The 23952-nt window shown below is 35.9% G+C and overlaps 1 protein-coding gene across 6 annotated transcripts in view; it reads right to left on the bottom strand.

Moving 5' to 3' along the window:
• The window catches only part of RTTN (rotatin), a 214614-nt gene that overhangs the window by 179091 nt on the left and 11571 nt on the right, over nucleotides 1-23952 (bottom strand). For all 6 annotated transcript variants that reach the window (XR_005212183.1, XM_037805750.1, XM_037805751.1 and 3 more), the window contains 3 exons: nucleotides 22525-22690; nucleotides 20965-21146; nucleotides 18496-18611 (listed from right to left, as the gene is read on the bottom strand). Coding sequence is in view for 5 of the 6 variants with exons in the window: in XM_037805750.1 (XP_037661678.1) it covers nucleotides 18496-18611; nucleotides 20965-21146; nucleotides 22525-22690 (464 nt within the window). In the remaining variant the exon portion in view is untranslated. The remainder of the gene's footprint in view (nucleotides 1-18495; nucleotides 18612-20964; nucleotides 21147-22524; nucleotides 22691-23952) is intronic.

Here is a 23952-nt window from a genome sequence, read left to right as displayed (position 1 = left end):
CTAAAAATAATGTCTTTGCACATCCCAGAGTAATTTGGGCAGATAATAAAAAATATATTTACAGCCTCCCCCTCCCCAGCCCCGAGGATCTGGGGGAAGGTGCGGATGTGTTGGACTTCCTCACCTGGACTGGTGTTGATGTTGTCACAAACATTGGGACTGGCGGTTTGATGTGCTGAGCCCTCGATCATGGAACTTGCCCTTATGAAGCTCGTTATTGCAAAGGAGAGGCTAAACCTGCTTATAATTGTGCCTAAGAGTCTCCCCCTGAGTACCTCTTTGTTGCTCAGATGTGGCCCTCTCTCTCTCTAACTGAGCCATCTCAACAGGTGAACTCGCTGCCTTCCCCGCTACGCGGGACCCGACTCCCAGGGTTGTAAATCTCTCTGGCAACGCAGAAATGACTCCCGGGGATGAATCTGGACCCGGCATCGTGGGACTGAGAACATCTTCTTGAACAAAAGGGGGATGCAAAATGAGATGAAATAGTTTCAGTGGCTGAGAGATTCCAAATGGAGTCGAGAGGTCACTCTGGTGGACATTCTTATGCACTATATAGATAACACATCTTAGGTTTTAATGTATTGGAATAGCTAGAAGTAAATACCTGAAACTACGAAACTCCAACCCAGCAGGCTGGACTCCTGAAGACAATCATACAATAATGTAGATTACAAGGGGTGACAATGTGATTGTGAAGACCTTGTGGATCACACCCCCTTACCTAGTGTATGGATGAGTAGAAAAATGGGGATAAAAACTAAAGGACAAATGGGATGGGATGGGGGGGATGATTTGGGTGTTCTTTTTTCACTTTTATTTTTTATTCTTGTTCTGGTTCTTTCTGATGTAAGGAAAATGTTCAGAGATAGATTGTGGTGATGAATGCATAACTATGTTATCATACTGTGGACAGTAGATTGTATACCATGGATGATTGTATGGTGTGTGAATGTATGTCAATAAAACTGAATTCAATAAAAATAATAATAATAATAATGCCTTTGGACTGGCATACCCTAATTAAAGATCACACTTACCAAATTATAAATTTACAATCTGATTCCATTACTCTTACAGCCCTTACTGGATACAAAGCTCTTCTCTAGATTCATTCACAATCTTCTCAGCTCCACTTGAACACCAACCAGCAATTCTCCCAACAATACCTAGTGTGATGGTTAAATTCATGTGTCAGCTTAGCTGGGTTATGGTGTCCAGTTGCTGGGTCAAATACTGACCTCGCAGAAGAATTACTGCCTAAAGACTTCTACATCAACTCTTGCCAGAATTTCCAGCCTGCCAGCTTCAGGACTCAGAACTTCAACATCTTCTTTACAGAGTCTCCAGCTTGCAGCCTGTCCTAGACTTGCCAGCTTCCACGGTCGTGTAAACCGATTCCTGATTGGTGCATCTAAATGTATGCATATACATAAAATATCCTGCTGATTCTGTTTCTCTAGAGAACCCTAGCTGACACACTTCTATATCCAAGTTACCAGCTCACAGCAGGTCAGATGAGAATTTAGAAGCAATGAGTCATAAAGAAAAAGACTGCTTTTAGATGGCATTGTAATGACAGGAGTGACACAGAAAGAAGACATGCAAGAACTGCACCTGGGAGTCTAGGGTTATCTGGCATGAGGTGAAAAACCTTACTCTTTGAACCTAACTCACCAAGTAAATAAGGAAAAAACATGACCAGACTTGATTTCATGGAGGTAGAAGTGAGGGTGAAATCCTTTAGTCAACCTAACTTTTACAAATGCTTACTGATAAATTTTTCATTTCAACAAAATATATTAATTTAGGTGAATCCATTTTTTCTTCTACTTACTTCAAGTAGAATTAAAATATTCAATTAAAGTGGGGGGAGGGATTTTCTTTTACTATATTTACACAAACTGAGTTATAGAGTTCCAGACATGACTGATGTTAGCACTATTTGGAAATATCCAGAGATTTGATTATATATCCTTAATTAGTTAATTTCTGAATTGGTAACAACACACTTATTATTTTGTTTCTTAAATTATTCAACAAAAATAGCGCTCCTATCTTCTTTCTTAAAAACGGCAAAAGTAGGGAAATTAAAATGTCACTTAATTGCTTCCTTCTATTAATACATAGCTGAAGGAATGAGATTTTTCTAAATCTACTTACAGACATTTATTCTTTTTAAACACATAAAAGTAAATCAAATATAACTGCAAGCAGTACTGTTTTATTTAACATTTCTAACACAGCAATTGGCACTTATACAACAGATTTAACCTTTAAAGTAAAAATAATTCGTTGAATCATAAAAGATTAGCAGCCAAAAGTTAAAAGGGAACCACTAACTTTTAGAGACAAATGTGGCCAAGAAAATTTAAGTTAATTTAAGAAGCAACCAATAAAACATTCTTCACACTTTAGAAGAAAAATTCACTTCTTGAAAACCTTCGATATGTAAAACTCTTCTAAAAATACTACAAAATAGTATGGTAACCTTAAGGATTAAAGAAAAAGTAAGATTAAAAACTATTATCCAAATTTTAAAGATAAAAAATCAAAGGAGTAGAAACTTAACATATTATACCTATTACAAAATATTTATTTCTCTTTTTCAGGTTTATATTAGTAAACATCTGGATTTTTTGACACATGGCTATCGCTACTAAATAAACAACTATATTTCATTTTATTTTAGATTTTATGTTCTGGCCTCTTTTCAAAAAGATTTGAATCAATCTGCAATAAAGTGAAATAAAACATAAGCCTAGATCAGATAGCATAAAAAGAAAGAAAATTCAGTAACCATGGGAATCAATATATATTTTTATGATTTACAAATTTTGCTTCCAGCTTCCTGGCAAGGCAAAAAAAAAAAAAGAAAGAAAGAAGGAAAGAAAGGAACATAAGTATAAGTTACCAATTTACATTTACAGAAAAGATAGAACAACAACTATTCAAGCAAGACAAGCGTATCAGAAGATAATTTCAAAACAAACTATAAATTACAGGGAGGGAGGCAGGAATGGGGAGCAACTATTTATAAAGTTCTTTTGGGGGGATGAAAATGTTTTGGAACTAGATAGAAATGGAGGTTGTATAACATTGTAAATGTAATAAATGCCACTGAACTGCTCACTGTAAAATGGCTAATTTTATGTCATATGAATTTCACCTCAATAAAAAAAAAGATTATATTTGAAAAACAACAGAAAATGACAAATTATTTACGATCTTTTAAAATGTAAAAAAAATGATACGGGTTCTGATTACATGGAAGCATCTCTGGCAATTTATAGACCTCCTACATACTACGTTAGTAATATAACATTCCTGGGGATGCTGTACATGTGTTGATTACTCATGCAAAAATATCACTTATCAAAATGCTTGTGAAAAAAAAATAATAAAATGCCATGCTTTCCGAAGAACAAGGCATCCCTCTGTTCTCTCCACTCTCTGATTTTTCTAAGGTTTTTCCAGAATTTTCACTCTGTACAATTTTCACTATACTGTGGTCTCTAGTGGCTTACAGATAAGTCAGCTGCTTACATAATCAGAAGCCTGTGCAAAACTTCCACTTCAGGCCATGATGGGCTAACAGGCATAATCCTGACCTTGCCAAAAGATCAGATAGAAAACTGTACAAAATATAAGAAATAACTGCTTTCTGACATTGGGCATTAGGCAGGACAGGACCATGATCCTAGAGAGAAGGAAAACAAGCAATGAGAGTCCTATCATCAACTGAAAGCAATGGTACGGCAAACACACAGAAGAGAACCTTTGCTGACTTGAGGAGGTGAAGACATTTGGGGAAACTGAGATGGTTAGAAGTTGAGATGGAGAGAGGACCAGATAGCAGACAGCTATGCAAAGAAAGAGTTCTGGAAACCCAAAAAGGGTTTCCTTCAGTCCGTGCTGAAATTAGGTGGTGTATGTTACTGGTAGAAACTCCACAAATGCAGACAAAAAAAAATTGGCAATGGAGAGTTAAACTGAACAACAATTCCCAGAACTCAGACAGCACAGTAAGATATTTAAGCTTCAACCAGCCAGAGAAGAGAATCATCAGTAATCACCTTGTACATATGGTAGATGCAGCGGAGGGGTCACGCCTCAGGAGTGGAGTTTAACTAACCCCAATGAAAAGTTACTCTAGACCAGGGATTCTCAACCTCAGCACTACTGACATTTTGAGCCAAAAAATTCTTTGTTGTAAGGGGCTGTCCTGGCTTCCAGCCACTAGATGCCAGAAGCACACCAGTTGTGACAACCAAAAAATGTCTCCAGACTTTGACAAATATTCCTAGGGGAAAAACTGCCCCCAGTTCAAAACCACTATCTAGACTCATAGCAAAACGTTTGAAAGACCTTAAGTAATGAAACTGTTCCACAAGTAACTTAACTCCCTTATAGAACAGAATCTAACTCACAGAAAGACCCAAAAATTAAGACATTTAACAAAGTAACATCCAAAATGTCCAACATCCAATCAGAAATTACTAAACAAACTACATATCAGAATATATAAACAGGAAAAGAATCAGCCAACAGAAAAAGACCCATAACTGAAATTCTTGAACATGGAAGACCTATACATTAAAAATTTTGAAACACAGCTGAGACAAAGGCCAAATAAATGGAGGGCTATAGAGTGTTCATGGATCAGAAAACTCATACTACTAAGATGTCATTTCTCCCCAAATTGATCTATAGATTCAACTCAATCACATTTAAAATCACAGCAAGCTATTTTTTTTAGAAATTCACAAACTAATCCTCAATTCTATAAGGAAATTCAAAAGACCCAAAATAACCAAAACAACTTTGAAAAAGAACAAAGTTGGAGGACTTCAACTACCTGACTTCAACACTTACTATAAAGCCAAAATAATTAAGAGGGCTTGATACTGGCATCAAAAGGGAGCACAGATTAATGGAACAGAATAAAGTACAGAAATAAACCCATATATAGGCTGATTTTTGAAAAAGATATATATGCAATTCAGGGAAGAAAGGACAGCCTTTTGAACAAACGGTGCTGAAAAAAATTTCATATTACATAGGCAAAAAATAAAACTTTGTTCCTTACCTTGCACCACATACAAAAATTAACTCAAAATGAATCATACACCTAAATGAACCATAAAGCTTCTGAAAGAAAACATAAGAAGTAATCTTTATAACAGAGGTTAGGCAAAGATTTCTAATATACAATATCAAAAACACAATCCATAAAAGAAAAAACTGATCAACTTAAGTTTATAAAAATTGGGAACTTCTGCTTTTCAAAACATCCTGAATAGAGAATTAAAAGACAAGCCACAGACTGAGATATATTATAAAAGAATATACAGAATACATCAAAATATATATGAATTATATATACAGAATATAGAAAGATAAATATGAACATACAAACTTATCCAGAATATATAAAGAACCCTCACAATTCGGTAAGAAAACAATCCAATTTTTTTAAAAAGGCAAAAGATTTAAACAGACACTTCACCACAGAAGGCACAAAGACAGCATACAAGCACATGAAAAGTTGCTCAAAAGACACAAATTACCATAATAAGGACTAAAAGAGGAGACATTACAACCATCTTTACAGAAATATATAAAAGATTACAAGGGAATAAAATGAACAACTTTATGCCAACAAATTAAACAACTTAGATAAAATGAACAAATACCTAGAAAGTTACAAATTACTAAAACTGACTCAAAAAGAAATAGAAAATATAAATAGACCTATAATAAATAAAGGAATTAAATTAGAATTTTTATATCTTCCCACAAAGCAAAGGCCAGGCCAAAATGGCTTTACTGGTGAATTCTACCAAGGATTCAAAGAAACACGCTAATCCTTAAAAAATTCTTCCAGAAAACAGAGGAAGGAACACTTCTTAATTCATTTTGGACACCAGAATTATCCTGATACCAAATAAAATCATCACAAAAATGAATACTACAGAACAATATCCCTCATGAATAAAGATGTAAAAATCTTAAAATATTAGCAAACCAGATCCAAAAAAATACAAAAACAATTCTATAACATGACAAGTAAAATTTATTCCAGGAATATAAGGTTATTTTAAAATCAAAAAAATCAATTAATGTAATACAGTACAATGAAGAATAAAAAACAAATGATCATCTCAAAAGACACAAGATTTGACGAAATCCAACACTCACTCAAAACATTCCACAAACTAGGATCAGAAGGAAACTTCTTCAACCTATAAAGGGCATTTACCAAAGAACTAGAGCTAATATCGTACCTAATGGGGAAAGGCTGCATGCTTCTGCCCTAAGACCAGGAACAAGGCTCTTACCACTTCTATTCAGTCTAGTCAGGGCAGTTAGGCAATAAAAAGAAATAAAAGAGATCTAGATTGAAAAGGAAGAAATAAAACTTTTTTTGTTCATAGATAGCATGATCTTATAGACAGAAAATCCTAAGGAATCCAAAAAAAAGAAAAAAAAAAAAAAAAACAGAACTAATAAGTCCTACAAGGTCACAGGATATAAGAGATGTCAGCTCAACACACAAAAACCAATTGTACTGCTACATATTAGCAATGAAAAATCCAAAAATGAAATTTTAAAACTCCACTCACAAGGGCATTTAAAAGAAAAAAAAAAAACTTACAAATAAGTATTTTAAAAAGATCTAGCTAGACTTGCTGACCGAAAACTATAAAAGATGCTCAATATTATCAGTCATTAGAGAACTGCAAATTTAAACCTAATGAGATACTATTACATATCTATTAGTTATGTCTAAAATTTTTAAAAACCAACAAAAAAACTGACCAGACCAAATGTTGGAAAAGATGTGGAACAACAGGAACGTTCATAGGAATGGTATTTATAGTAATCAATAACTGGAAACAATCCAAATGTCCATCAGTAAGTGAATGGATAAACCAATTGTGGTATATTCATACACTGGAATACTATTCAGAAACAAAAAGTAATAAACTACTGATACATGCAACAATATGGCTTTTTCTCAAAGTAATTATGCAGAAGGAAGGAAATGAGACAAAAATGTACATACTGAATTCATTTATATAAAATTCTAGAAAATGCAAACTAATCTATATCACAGGTATATCAAGACTTATTTTATTTTTTTTTTATTTATTTTTTTTTTTTGTAATCACTATCTTTATTCGGATTCAGGAGTTTTTTTTTTGTTTGTTTGTTTTTGTTTTTTTTTTTTATTTTAAATTTTATTTTGAAATTAATTCAAACCTCCAGGAACAGTTGCAAAAACAATACAAACCCCGTACACAGAACTCCAGCATACCCCAACCCCCTCCCCCGATACCCTGAATCACCAACTTTAAACATCCTGTTATGCCACCATTTCTTTCTTTCCCTCCCTCCCTCCCTCCCTGTCATCCATCATCTATTGCTCTGTCTTCTGAACATATGAGAGCAAGCTGCACACATCCTTGAACAAACAATATAATTCACATATACATTTCCCATTAATAAGAACATTCTTTTATGCAATCCCCTTTAACGCAGCTAAGGAGTTCAAGAAATTCAACATTGATACAAAGCTTACATTCTGTATTTCGTTTTTTTTTTCTTTTTCTTATGTCCCAACTGTGTCCCTTTGAGCCTCCTCTCCTCCATCCTCAGATTCCATCCAGGATCATCCTTGACATTTAATTGTCATTATCTATTTAGACTGTCTTTTTTTTTTTTTTTATCTTCATTTTATTGAGATATATTCACACACCACGCAGTCATACAAAACAAATCGTACTTTCAATTGTTTACAGTACCATTACATAGTTGTACATTCATCACCTAAATCAATCCCTGACACCTTCATTAGCACACACACAAAAATAACAAGGATAATAATTAGAGTGGAAAAGAGCAATTGAAGTAAAAAAGAACACTGGGTACCTTTGTCTGTTTGTTTCCTTCCCCTATTTTTCTACTCATCCATCCATAAACTAGACAAAGTGGAGTGTGGTCCTTATGGCTTTCCCAATCCCATTGTCACCCCTCATAAGCTACATTTTTATACAACTGTCCTCGAGATTCATGGGTTCTGGGTTGTAGTTTGATAGTTTCAGGTATCCACCACCAGCTACCCCAATTCTTTAGAACCTAAAAAGGGTTGTCTAAAGTGTGCATAAGAGTGCCCACCAGAGTGACCTCTCGGCACCTTTTGGAATCTCTCTGCCACTGAAGCTTATTTCATTTCCTTTCACATCCCCCTTTTGGTCAAGAAGATGTTCTCCGTCCCACGATGCCGGGTCTACATTCCTCCCCAGGAGTCATATTCCACGTTGCCAGGGAGATTCACTCCCCTGGGTGTCAAGACTTATTTTAAAAACTAAATGTGGGGAGGCGGGGCAAGATGGTGGAGTGGTGAGGCGCAGAATTTCGTCTCTCCCCTAGAGCAGCTGGCGATTACCCAAGAACTATATGAAACAGTGTTTTCGGGGTCTCCAGTAACCAGTCACACATTGGACACAAGTTTGGAATTGGAGGAAAAGCTGAGATTGCAGCGAACACTGTAAGTTCCCCGGACCAGGGGTCTGGCGCCCCTCCCCACCCAGACCTCACAGACTGTCTTGCTGCCAGCTCCCTGAAAGGAGGCGAAAAAAAAAAAAAAAAAAAAAACAGCAATCTGCTGAGGGCAAGAAGGGAGGCTCAACCCAGCCTCAACTGCAGAATTAATTAACAAATTAATTAACTAACTTTGGGAGCTGGGGTGCTAAAGAAGGGCTGGAATCCAAGAAGTGGGGGCACATAAAAGCGGGCACCCATTCCTAGACTCCAAAACAGCCATTTATTTTTTCCCTTACATTTCCTCCCTTCTGGCTTCTCACTGATCCCTTATCTTTTTGCATTTCAATAGCCCCCTGCAGGGGTGGAACTGAAGCAGTTGGAGAGTAATTATCAGACAATAGTCCAAAGCATACCTTTAAATGCTCTATTCTGACACTGACAAAACTTCCAGGCTGGGGAAAGAAGTTTAAAAGAGACTCTTTTTTCTTTTTTTTTCCTTTTTTTTTTTTTTTTTTTTAATCTAAAAGTAATATATGTGGTTATTTTCTATCAGAAAGCCCAGGTTGAGGGACTAGGTGGGCTTGAGGGTAGACAGAGTACCCACAGTGTCTTCGAATTCCGTATTCACTACTGAAGGCCTCCACCCCCGTCTTTAATTGGCAACTCAGGCTGACCAAGGAATCTACCTGGAGAGGCCTCAAAGAGGAGAGAGGAGAAGGGAATAGTGCCCCTGAGAGAAAACTGGAGTTCTGAGGATTGGGAGAGTGGAGGGAGGCCCAGCTCAACTGGCAGTCCTCCTTCTGGGAATTCAGACCCCAGGGGCTGGAATTCAGATTCTGGCTTCAGTCAGCCACGCCCCAGACAGGATCAGAGTCACCAGGAGAACTAAAGGCTCCATACCTCCTTACACTGGTGGGGGAGCTGAAGGCTGGCCAGAGCCACCTGCTGGACAGGAAAGGAAAAGCACCAATTCTAAAGGCCTCATAGGAGGGTCTCATTCTCAGGAAAACTCCATACCCTCCCAATGAGACTTGGGCCTCACTAGACTGGAAAAATCTGACTAGGGTTGACCACATCTGAGGAGACCCACTCACAAAAAGGTTACATAGAGGCAGAGCAAGAAACAGAAAAAACAAGAGGGGAAAAATTCTGATCAACTAAATAGAACCTAAGTTAGAGGTCTAGAATAAGTTGAACTGAATAACAGAGGCCAGAAAACAAAGCCAACCAACAAGAAAACCACTAGGTAAAAGACAGAAAACAAGCTCCAAAATAAACTAATCAAGAGAATCAGATGCCTAGACAACTTAAGATAACAAGCCATACCAGGAAACACGAAAACATGGACCAGCCAAAGGAACAAACTAATAGCTCAGCTGAGACACAGGAGTGGAGGCAACTAATGCTAAATAAATTTGATGAAATGAAGGAAGATATAGCAAAAGAGCTGAAGGATATAAAGAAGACAATGGCTGACCATAAAGAAGAATTCATAAACTTAAAAAACAAATGGCAAGAACTCATGGGAATGAAGGCCACAATGGAGGAGATGAAAAACACAATGGAGGGACACAACAGTAGATTTGAACAGGCAGAAGAAAGGATCAGTGAACTGGAAGACAGGTCATTCGAATTCATACACACAAAAGAACAGATGGTGAAAAAAATGGAAAAATATGAGCAGGGTCTTAGGGAGCTGAGTGACAACATGAAACGCACAAATATACGTGTTATGGGTATCCCAGAAGGAGAAGAGAGGGGAAAAGGGGCAGAAAGAGTAATAGAAGACATATTCACTGAAACTTTCCCAACTCTTATAAAAGACAGAAAATTAGAGATTCAAGAAGTACAACGTACCCCAAATAGAATAGATCCCAATAGACCTACTCCAAGACACTTACTGGTCAGATTGTCCAATGTCAAAGACAAAGAGAGGATTCTGAAAGCAGCAAGAGAAAAGCGATCCATCACATACAAGGGAAAGTCAATAAGACTATGTACAGATTTCTCTGCAGAAACCATGGAGGCAAGAAGACAGTGGCATGACATATTTAAAATACTGAAAGAGAAAAACTGTCAACCAAGAATTCTATATCCAGCAAAACTTTCCTTCAAAAATGAGGGAGAGATTAAAACATTTTCAGACAAACAGACACTGAGAGAGTTTGTGAATAAGATACCAGCACTACAAGAAATACTAAAGGGAGTGCTACAGGCTGAAAGGAAAAGACAGGAGAGAGAGAGCTGGAGAAGAGTGCAGAAATGAAGATTATCAGGAAAGGTAAAAGGAGAGGAAAAAATAAGATATGACATATAAATTCCAAAAAACAAAATGGTAGAAGAAAGTACTGCCCTTACAGTAATAACACTAAATGTAAATGGATTAAACTCCTCAATAAAAAGACACAGACTGGCAGAATGGATTAAAAAACAGGACCCATCTATATGCTGTCTACAAGAAACTCACTTTAGACACAAGGACAAACATAGACTGAAAGTGAAAGGTTGGAAAAAGATATTTCATGCAAACAACAACCAGAAAAAAGTGGGAGTAGCTATATTAATATCAGACAAGTTAGACTTCAAAAGCGAAACAATTAAAAGAGACAAAGAAGGACACTATATATTAATAAAAGGGTCAATTCATCAAGAAAACATAACAGTCATAAATATTTATGCACCAAACCACAATGCCCCCAAATTCATGAGGCAAACACTGCGATCACTGAAAGGAGAAATAGATACCCCTACAATAATAGTTGGAGACTTCAATACACCACTCTCATCAATGGATAGAACATTTAGACAGAGGATCACTAAAGAAACAGAGATGTTGAATTGTATGATAAATGAACTAGACTTGACAGACATTTATAGAACACTACATCCAACAACAGCAGGATACACTTTTTTCTCAAGTGCTCATGGAATATTCTCAAGGATAGACCACATGTTGGGTCACAAAGCAAGTCTCAACAAATTTAAAACTACTGATATTATACAAAACATTTTCTCAGACCACAATGGAATGAAGTTGGAAATAAATAAAAGGCAGAAGGTCATAAAATTCACAAACATATGGAGGCTAAACAACACCCTCTTAGAAAACCAGTGGGTAAAGGAAGAAATTACAAGAGAAATTAGTAAATACTTCGAGGCAAATGACAATGAAAACACAACTTATCAAAACTTATGGGATGCAGCAAAGGCGGTGCTGAGAGGGAAATTCATTGCCCTAAATGCCTATATTAAAAGAGAAGAGAGAGCAAAAATTGAAGAGTTAACTGCTCACCTGGAGGAATTAGAGAAAGAACAGCAAACTAACTCCAAAGCAAGCAGAAGGGAAGAAATAACAAAGATTAGAGCAGAAATAAATGCAACTGACAACAGGAAAACAACAGAGAGAATCAACAAAACCAGAAGTTGGTTCTTTGAGAAAATCAATAAAATCGATGGACCACTGGCTAGGCTAACAAAAAAAAAGAGAGAGCAGATGCAAATAAATGCAATCAGAAACGGGAAAGGAAATATAACTACCGACCCTGCAGAAATTAAGGAGATAATGAGAAGATACTATGAGCAACTATATGCTAATAAACTAGACAACTTAGATGAAATGGACAACTTCCTAGAAAAGCATAAACAAACTACATTAACTCAAGAAGAAATAGATGACCTCAACAAACCAATGACAAGTAAAGAGATTGAGTCAGTCATCAAAAAGCTCCCAAAAAGGAAAAGCCCAGGACCAGATGGTTTCACATGTGAATTCTACCAAGCATTCAAGAACGAATTAGTACCAATCCTGCTCAATCTCTTCAAAAAAATTGAAGTAGAGGGAAAGCTACCTAACTCTTCCTATGAAGCCATCATCACCCTAATACCAAAACCAGGCAAAGATACTACAAAAAAAGAAAATTATAGACCAATTTCTTTAATGAATATAGACGCAAAAATCCTCAACAAAATACTCGCAAATCGAATCCAGCAGCACATTAAAAGAATTATACACCACGACCAGGTGGGATTTATTCCAGTTATGCAAGGCTGGTTCAACACAAGAAAATCAATTAATGTAATACACCACATCAATAAATCAAAGCAGAAGAACCACATGATCATCTTGATTGATGCAGAAAAGGCATTTGACAAAATTCAACATCCTTTCCTGATGAAAACACTTCAAAGGATAGGAATAGAAGGGAACTTTTTCAATATGATAAAGGCAATATATGAAAAACCCACAGCTAACATCACACTCAATAGGGAGAGACTGAAAGCTTTTCCTCTAAGATCAGGAACAAGACAGGGATGCCCACTATCACCATTGCTATTCAACATTGTGCTGGAAGTTCTAGCTAGAGCAAGTAGGCAAGAAAAAGAAATAAAAGGCATCCAAATTGGAGAGGAAGAAGTAAAACTTTCACTATTTGCAGATGACATGATTCTATATGGAGGAAATCCAGAAAAATCTACAGCAAAGCTACTAGAACTAGTCAATGAATACAGCAAAGTAGCAGGCTACAAGATCAACACGCAAAAATCTGTAGTGTTCCTATACACAAGTAATGTGCAACAAGAGGAGGAAATCAAGAAAAAAATCCCATTTACAATAGCAACCAAAAGAATCAAGTACTTAGGAATAAACTTAACCAAGGACACAAAAGACCTTTACATAGAAAACTATAAGAAACTGCTAAAAGAAATTGAACAAGACCTGAAAAAATGGAAGAACATACCATGTTCATGGATTGGAAGACTAAATATAGTTAAGATGGTAATTTTACCTAAACTGATTTACAGATTCAATGCAATACCAATTCAAATCCCAACAACTTACTTTACAGAAATAGAAAAATCAATAACTAAATTTATTTGGAAGGGTAAGGTGCCCCGAATAGCCAAAAATGTCTTGAGAAAGAGGAATGAAGTCGGAGGTCTCACACTACCTGACTTTGAAGCATATTACAAAGCTACAGTGCTCAAAACAGCATGGTACTGGCATAAGGACAGATATACTGATCAATGGAATCGAATTGAGTGTTCAGAAGTAGACCCTCGCATCTATGGACAACTGATCTTTGATAAGGCAGTGAAGCCGAAGCAACTGGGAAAGAGCAGCCTGTTCAATAAATGGTGTTTGGAGAACTGGATATCCATTTCCAAAAGAATGAAAGAGGATGTCCATCTCACACCTTATACCAAAATTAATTCAAAGTGGATCAAAGACCTAAACATTAGCACCAAGACCATAAAACTCTTAGAAGAAAATGTAGGGCAATATCTTAAAGATCTTGTGAAAGGAGGTGGTTTCTTAGACCTCACACCCAAGACATGAGCAACCAAAGAACAAATAGACAAATGGGATCTCCTCAAAATTAAACACTTTTGTACATCAAAGGACTTTGTCAGAAAAGTCAAAAGGCAACCTACACAATGGGAGACGATATTTGGAAACCACATATCAGATAAGGGTTTAATATCCCGAATATATAAAGGAATCCTGCATCTCAATACCAGAAAGACAAACAATCCAATTAAAAAATGGGCAAAAGACATGAACAGACATTTTTCTGAAGAGGAAATACAAATGGCTCAAAAGCATATGAAAAAATGCTCAACTTCACTGGCTATTAAGTAAATGCAAATCAAAACCACAATGAGATATCATCTTACACCTACCAGAATGGCCATTATCCAAAAAACAGAAAATGACAAGTGCTGGAGAGGATGTGGAGAAAGAGGCACACTTATTCATTGTTGGTGGGAATGTAGATTGGTACAGCCACTCTGGAAGACAGTGTGGAGGTTCCTCAGGAAGCTAAATATAGATTTGCCATATGACCCAGCTGTTCCATTGCTGGGTATATACTCAGAGGAACTGAAACTTAAGACACAAACAGACATTTGTAAACCAATGTTTATTGCAGCATTATTCACAATTGCCAAGAGATGGAAACAGCCCAAATGCCCATCAAAGGACGAGTGGATAAACAAACTGTGGTATACACACATGATGGAATATTATGCAGCTGTAAGACAGAACAAAGACATGGATCATGTAATAATGTGGATGAACCTTGAGGACATTATGTTGAGTGAAGTTAGCCAGAAACAAAAGGACAGATTCTGTATGGTCTCACTAATATGAACAGACATTAATGAACAAACTTTGGGAGTTAAAAGCTGACAACACAGGTGACCAAGAGATAGAAAGAGGGCAGAGATCAGCCATCTGATGCTGAAGGAGTACAGAATGTTTAGGATTGATTGCATAGATCCAGAAATAGATAGCATAATACTGTGTGATGGTAGCACGGTATTGTAAGTACACTGAACAAAGATGTCTGTGAGTAAAGCTGAAAGAGGTGGGATAGGAGAATGTATGACACCAGAGTTAAAGATACATGATAAAGACTGGGACTGTATAACGTGGCAAAAACTGGAGTGGCCAATGACTGTTACTAAATATACAAATATAAAAATGTTTTTGCATGTGGGAAAGCAAATGAATGTCAACCATGTAGAAATTTGAAAAAGGGATGGTATACAGGAAAAAACATAATCAAAGCAAACTGGAGTCTATGGTCAACAGTAACATTGTAATTTACCTCCATTAAATGTAACAAAGGCAATACGCCAACGCTAAATGTATATGAGAAGGGGATATAGGGGAGTAATATGGGATTCTTGGTAGTGGTGTTATTTGCTGTCCTTAGTAGTATATTGTATTGTATGACATGTTATTTTTCTTTTTATCATTTTTTCTTATTGCTAAAAAAAAAAAAAAAAACAATTTTTCTTGTAGTAATCAGTATGTTCAAATGCTGATTGTGGTGATAAATGTACAACTGTATGATGATACCATGAACAACTGATTATACACTGTGGATAAATGTATGGTATGTGAATATAACTCTATAAAATTGTAGGAAAATATATATATAGGAGTAAAAGTGTTGGAGAAAACATGGTGAGAGGGATGATGCCTCACCAATATGAACTAACTACAATGTATAAACTCAGAATTGAATCTTAGAACATAGCCTAACGTGGACACAATAATTGTAATAGTCCCTAGATTGTAAGCTCTTACAGCAGTTAACTCTATCCCTGAATTGTAAGGCCTATCTCTAAACTTTGAGATGCTGATCCCCTACCGTATGTTGTCACAAACATTGGGACTGGCGGTTTGATGTGCTGAGCCCTCGAGCACGGGACTTGCCCTTATGAAGCTCATTACCACAAAGGAGAGTCTAAAGTTGTATGTAATGGTGCCTAAGAGTCTCCCCCTGAGTACCTCTTTGTTGCTCAGATGTGGCCCTCTCTCTCTCTAACTGAGCCATCTCGACAGGTGAACTCGCTGCCTTCCCCCCTACGTGGGACCCAACTCCCAGGGGTGTAAATCTCCCTGGCAACGCAGAGTATGACTTCCGGGAATGAATGTGGACCCGGCTTCGTGGGACTGAGAGTATCTTCTTGACCAAAAGGGGGATGCAAAATGAAACGAAATGGTTTCAGTGGCTGAGAGATTCCAAATGGAGTCAAGAGGTCACTCTGGTGGACATTCTTATGCACTATATAGATAACATCTCTTAGGCTTTAATGTATTGGAATAGCTAGAAGTAAATAGCTGAAACTACCAAACTCCAACCTAGCAGTCTGGACTCCTGAAGACAATTATACAATAATGTAGATTACAAGGGGTGACAGTGTGATTGTGAAGACCTTGTGGATCACACCCCCTTTATCTAGTGTATGGATGAGTGGAGGAATGGGGATAAAAACTAAAGGACAAATGGGGTGGGATGGGGGGATGATTTGGGTGTTTTTTTTCACTTTTATTTTTTATTCTCGTTCTGGTTCTTTCTGATGTAAGGAAAATGTTCAGAGATAGATTGTGGTGACGAACGCATAACTATGTTATCATACTGTGGACAGTGGATTGTATATCATGGATGATTGTATGGTGTGTGAATGTATTTCAATAAAATTGAATAAAAAAAAAAAAACTAAATGTGAAGCTTATTGTATGTCAATTATATTTCCATAAAGCCGTTAAAGACACACATACATGTATATATTCACACACACATATAAACTTAATTAGAAATGTGCCAAATCTATATGAGAAAAATATTCCTGAAAGACAAAAAATAGACTTCGACAAATGGAAATGCAGAGCACATTCATTCCCTGCATATAGGAAGGGTCTTTCTAACTATGATGCAAAATACAGAACCAACTAAAAAAAAGAAGTAAAGAAACGGATAAATCCAGCTACATAACAATAAACAAATAAATAAAAACTTATACATGGCCAAAAAAAGAAAGAAAGAAAGAAAGCCCTAACTGGGAAAAAAACATTGCACTTGTTCCAAAAAAAAATATTGCAACTTGTTCTTAAACATAAAGATCTTTTTGAAATCAAGAAAAAGAACAAAAAACCAATGACCCAAGAGAAAAATGGATAAAAACCCTCAACAGTTCACAGAAAAATAAATGCAAACGGCCCTTAAAGTTATAAAAAGATGTTCAAACATCATTCAGAGAGAAGTATAAATACTATACTGGCATACCATACCTCATTTACCAAAATAGCAAATATCTAAGGTTTGACTATTCACTACTGCTGAGTTTGCGGGAAAAAACACACCCTAACATATCAGTAAAGGGTGAAAAAAGTTGTACAACCACATAGTGGAATTTAACAATATCTGCAATTCAATATATTTACTTTTTGATACAGCAATTCCACTTACAGAAACGGACCCTAGAGATACGTATACAAATATGAAATGATACATGCATATTATTTCGTTGCACTTAATTTATCATTAACAATTAGGTTCAACAATAGAGGAGACTGAGTGAATAAATACACAATGAAGCACTATGAAGACTATAAAAAAGATCTCTACAAATGGATATGGAATAATCTCCATACATATTATTTCATGTACATGATATAGACAACATGTATTTTTAAGGTAAAAAAAAAAAAAAGTACAAAATATCATATATTGTGTAAACTCTTTTATGTCTGACATAGAAATAAAAATCTACAGTTTTATTTGCTGACATTTGCAAGAAGGAAAAAAAGTTAATTTTAATTTAATTTAAACAACACTGAAAGGATAAACCAGAAAATAAAAATGGCTAGCAATAAGGAAAAGAAAGGAACATCTTGGGGGGACAGGGATGGCAGAGAGACATCTCTGAGTTACATTTTTATGAAAAGAAAACAATTCCTAACATTGAAAACAAAAATGAAACAAATAAATCTAACTGTATATTGAAATGGTAACAGAGAAAATAATTATTTCAAATTACTTTAAGGCACAGTATTTTGACCGAATCTTTAATAGGATTTATTCTAAATCAAAAAAAAAAAAAAAAAAACTGCAAGGAAATCTTGAACTTTATTAGAGTTTATTAGAGTTATAGCATAGTGATAACTATTGCTATTTAGAATCTATTTATGTATGCTGAAAGTTAAATCCAATAAGCAATTATGTTATATAGTTAGGAACTAAGATTCTTAGCAGGAGCAAAGTACAAGTTCGAAATCAGAGAAATAGCAATATGAACTAATGATTTTTAAAATATATATACAGGGGGCTGGGGGATGGAGTGGTGTGTATGATACTTCCTGGTTCTATTACTGAGAGTAAACAATGATATCACAGAAACTATAAGCACCTTTAATGGCCTGATTATGGTCTCTATATACCATTCTTCATTAAGAGAAATAACACCTCTGGAGAAATAGACATTCCAGACCTGGGGCAGGAAATGCACTAAACGAGATTGGGAAATACTGTGTCAGAAAGCTAGAAAACTTTCAAAGACTAATGAGACACTGAAACAACAAGTTAATGAGACCAAATTAAAATAAAATACTAATATTATTACCCAAAACACAGAGAAAATATTAATCCTCACCATATCTGTAGCAAAAAGACTGCTGTCATCCCAGATATTTGCTGAAACTGCATCACCAATAAGTATTAAATCCTCTGCAAGCAATTCCAGAACTCTTATTATCATTTGTCTGCTACCTATGAATACACAAATAGGAAAGAGGTTTAAATAAAAAAAAAAGTTACTTAACTTTCAAATAATCAGCTAAATATCCCACTGCTCAATTTTCTAGTTAAGTCATGCCCCAAAATTCCTATTTCTTTTTCATCTTTTTTTAGAACCGCTAAGAAAGAGGAATAAGGAAGTACCAATCTACAAGCACCATTTAAGAGTTCTGTTCTGATCACAACGCTATTTAAACAGCAAATCAAACGTGCTCATACGTGCTCAAAAAGAAAGAAGCAATAATCTAACCAAAAATACTGTGAGATGGATTAAAATCAATTTCAAATTCAGAAACCATGCATTTGATACACGTGACAAAGCATCAGGTAAGTCTAGAAAATGCATTCTCCTTCCTATTCTGAAGACCAGTAATTTCCCTTTTTAGTACTAGAAGCCCTATTCATAAAATAGCATTTTCCCATGCAGGAGTTGCCTGGTAAGCTAAGCTTGATTCGGAGCAACTAAAGAAATATCCATTCTGGGCATTAACTGAAGAAATTTCAAGAAATTCCATCTGAAATGGCACTCAAGCCTATATCCACTCTAAAGAAACTATGCTATCAGTCAGCACCATCAGAGCAATCTTCTTTCTCTAAACCAAGGAATTTCACTCTCTGCAATTCTAAATGAGGTTAGCATTCAAGCAGGACTGCCATGTTCCATATTTCAAAGGCCAATTTCAAATGAATAAAAGTAAAACAAGCAAACAGATCATAAGGGTCTAGATTAATTTTTTCATTAGAACAATGAAGCAAGTTCTTGTAGAAATCTCTCATGAAAATGAACAATTACAAATTATGCAATAATTTACCATAAAGGGCAAGAGAACATTTAGAAAATTTTATTTAGCAAGAAATAGCTTCACAATTGTCCAACTTTTTATAGCAAATTAAGAAAAGGTTAAATGCAAAAACACTAAATTGAAAACTGTTCTCAGTACATTATGCAGATAAAAATATATACTTTATGATGCCATAGCTCAGATCTTTCTTCATTTCACAATACTATGAATTAAAGTATATGAATATATGCAAATTAGTATATGAATTAATATGTAGCCCTAACTCCAGGAAGCAGAGTTATTCAGTCAGTGAGAAGTTAGGGTATATAGATTTCCTCAGGAAGGAAAAAAAAAAAAAAGGTTCCCCAAACATATTCCCTCCTCATCAGTTCCCAGCAAGCAAAAATAGCCACAGGACTTAAAGAACCATAAACATGTTATATATTTTTTACTCTGCCAGTATAAACTAGAAAGGGAAAAACTCATTTATCATGTACTAACATAATGGTAAGTTTATCAACTAATGAAAGCGTATAGATTAAGACAATAATGATTACTATTGCTTCTAATCTTTTAATTTTATTGTTCTTCCATGGCAATTGCTGAAGTGTGTAAGTGCACAGACTTTGGATTCGGAAAGACCTTGGTTCAAGTACCTGCTCTTAGTTGTGTGATCCTAGATATGTTTCTAAACCGCTCTAATTTGCATAGTTTCCTCATTTATAAAATGGGGATAAAAATGGTAACTCCTACAGCTGGGCAGACAAAAGGGGTTTGTATGAATGAGTGAAATAATGTATACAAAACCAAGTGTGATGGCCAAGCACAGAAGGGACTAAGTATATGATAATTGTTGTTTTACTACTAAACTCCAGCAACATCAGGCACACTGCTATTAATGTTATTACTCCTAAAACAACAAAAACAACAACAGCCCAGCGTGTGCTTCAACACATCTTTGCAAATTTACCTAGCATGGCTGGGAGAAAATGTAACCCCGGAATGTTTTTGGACTTCTTATTTTTGTGTTTAAAGAAAAAGAAATTACTACAAAGGTAAGACTCCAGTTTTGGATTTGTTTCTGCTTTTAATATAATTCATGACTTGAGTAAGAAATGAGTGGGAAGCGTGAACAAACATTTGAGAATAATTCAAAAAAGTTTCAAAAGGGTGAATGCCAAAGAGTTGAGGTTTTCTGTTTTTTTTTTTTTTTTCCTGGTCTATTCCTACCAGTCTATCTTTTCTAACTTGCTCCATTTGCACTGTTTTTTCAACATTTATATTAAAAACAGGCATACAGAAATGGAAACTCGTGCAACAAAAAGCTAAAAATGGAAGGGGTTACTCTATCTGAATAGTTCTCCGTGGCACCCACATTTAAATAAGAGATAATGGGCAACTTCTTAACTTCCTAGGAACTCGTATCACCAAAAAATACGAAAACATGGATTCTTTAACATAGAAAAGAGAGAAATTAAGGGTCCTAGAAAACATACAAAACAAACACAAACTGTATAAAAAGAACTGACTTCAAAACAACCAACCTGTTCTTAAGAGAGGAATTGCTGATTCCAAAATGGAGACACAGAACTGGGGAAGACTGAGCTGCTGAAATTGTAGCTCCAATGTGTCTTCAGTTTCTAGCTCTGGCAGATCTATATGTCCCACATCCAAAGGTGAGTGGACAGACACCCTCGAGTTCACATTGGCATGACTACTACTTCCACTGTAAAATAAACAAATAATAAACCTTAAATATGGAAACAATCCTCAAGCAAATTCACTGCATATTTGTTGCCTTGCATATTAGAAGTCTCACATTGGACACATCTAATTGCTTCATGCAACAGTTCTGGTCAAAGTTTTAGGAACCTTGACAAATTTATGGGGCTAAATTCCATGAAGATGGCTCAAAATAGTAAATGAAGCCAAAAATGTATTTATACTTTTCTTTTCAAATTGATTATAGAAATGTGTTACTATTTCTAAAGTAGCAATCAACATTAGCACTGAAAACCCATTAATTTCTGAAGGAAAACAAACAGATTTATAGCAAAGTCCTGTAATCAACTTAAAAATATCAGCAAAACTAAATAGTTCATATAGTCTCCTAGATTTTCAGTGATTTTCATCAAATATTCTAAGTAAGTCAATGTTAGCTACTGAAGAATGTTGACAGAAAAACATGGGAAAGACTTGAATCTCACATTTACAAAGAAGCTCAAAATTCTGATTTCTGATGTTATCTGTAAATGAAGCTGAATCACAGATACCCTAATGCTACTGAATATTTAAAACTCACCCACCCCAAGTAGGAATTGGTGTTAGCTTGTAGCAAGAGAAGTAGAAGTAGCAGTAACAGGAGAAAACAATTAAGACGAGTATTCATCTTACTGAGCATTTATTAGAATGAAAATAAAGAAGAGACCAATATGTTTTTAAAGTGGTTTGTAGTCTAATGAGGTAACATACAAATACCATGGCAAACTTGATATGGGAAATCTGTATTCACAGAAACACATAAATATAAATTTTGTACCTTAAAGGAGTCTTGCATTATAAAAAAAGATTCTCCCATCATTCCTTTTAATAGTAACACTGATGCATTTATGACTATACTTACAAAAAATTGTTTAGAATATTATCGAAAATGTATCTACCATTTAAAGTTATGTTTTTAAACTAGATCACCTTCCATTTGTGGCTGGAAAAAAAAAAACATTTCAGCAGGTCAGAATCATCAATCCTTTTTCATGAAATAGAAAGGAACAGAAAATATCATTTAGCATATAACACAGAATCAGAGCAGTTTTGAAAACATTTTGTTTGGTTGGATGCACACACACACACGTACATACAGATACACACAAAGTATATGTCTGCGTACTGAGTTGAGATATAATATTTATTTCTAATTGCAGATCAGGGTCAAAAAATGTGAAAATCGCTGGTCTAAAACAAGTCCTCTTTCGGAGATGATAATTTTTTAAAAGACACACCCAAAAAAGAATCATCTCCCTCTGAAATTAAAACACATACAATGCACACACACATGCACATTAACTGAGCTTTTCTAACTGCCAGCAGACACAGCCACCAGTCACCTGGAAGTCACTGCATCCCAATCCTGGCCATCCCCTCTGGGACGCTGGCCTGTGCGCCCAACTACAGAAGGCCGAGGACTGCTGCTTCCTGGGGAAGGGTTCTGGGAATGATGAATAACTCTTACTTCATGACAATAAGACAAAGAAGAATTCTGGGAAACCGTGTCTGGAAAAAAAAAAAAAAGAATAAAATTATCCCTCAGTAGAAACAGATTAAAGTTTACATAGCATTTATGTGCCATTCTTCCAAAAAACATAAACAAAATTAAGATAGTAAAAATGCTTCTAAGGGAGGAAAAAAATAGGAAAGATCAACCCTCTCTGCAAGTGTTCACCTGGCACATTTAGGTTCACATCTCACTGGCTCGATCCTATGAAACCTCTGAGCCCACCATATTCACTTATAACACCAGAGGAAACTACCAAAGTAGAATGATGCCGGATCACGCTCTCTCAGCTTAGACTCTCCAGGAGTCTCTGACTGCATGTCAAAGGAAATATAAAAGCTCCACCAAGATCTACAAGTCTCAGAATAATCTGGCCCCTGGCTCCCTCTCTGATCTCATCTCATTCCCCTCTCCCTGTTAACCTACTGGCCTCCAGTCACACTGCCTTACTTCTGTTCCTCAAGCTAATCGTGTCCTCCTCTAACCTCCCTGCAGTCCTCGACTTGCAGCTCTCCCAGGGAGGCTCATTCTCACCTCTCAGGTCCCCAACCATCCTTTCTAAAGGAAGCCATGCTCCTCCAGTTGCTTTCTGCAGCATCACCCTTTTTATTTCCTTTGCGTACTTCTCCTTATCTGAAACTAATCTGTTTATCTATTTGTTTGTTTACTACCTGTCCCTGACTTCTAAAATATAAGCTCATAAGGGCTGGGACCGTATTTGGGTTTTGTTTTTGTTCTTTAAATAGTAAATGTATTTTTTTTTTTTTTACTCTTATTATCGGAACATACATGCAACATAAAATTCCCCATTTTAACCACTTTCAAGCATACAATTTGGTGGCATTAATTACATACATAATGTTGTACTGCCATCACCACTGTCCACTACCAAAACTTTTCCATCACCCCAAACATAAACTCTGCACCCATGAAGCATTCTCCCTACCTTCCCCTCCCCTAGGTAACCTGTACTCTGCTTAATGTCTCTATTAATTGGGATCATATCCCCCAGAGACCAGAAGATCGACTGGCAATAGTAAGCAGTGAGTATTTATTTAATAAGTAAATAAATCTTCAGAGACATCTACTGTTTTTATCAACATTAGAGCCTTTCCTCTGTGGAAGTATGGGGAGCAGAAGCTCACTGTTATCCGTCATTTGCATAATGCCAAACCTCAAAAAATTAATGAAGAAAGCTCACTCACTCTGTTTTAGAATAAAGACAATGTGAAGCTTAAATATTCAAGTGCACAGGATCAGT

The sequence above is a fragment of the Choloepus didactylus genome, chromosome 16 (assembly GCF_015220235.1).
Source record: "Choloepus didactylus isolate mChoDid1 chromosome 16, mChoDid1.pri, whole genome shotgun sequence".
In the NCBI taxonomy this organism is placed as follows: Eukaryota; Metazoa; Chordata; class Mammalia; order Pilosa; family Megalonychidae; genus Choloepus; species Choloepus didactylus.
Note: the sequence above shows the minus strand (reverse complement) of the source record. Positions and strands in the feature narration are given on the sequence as shown.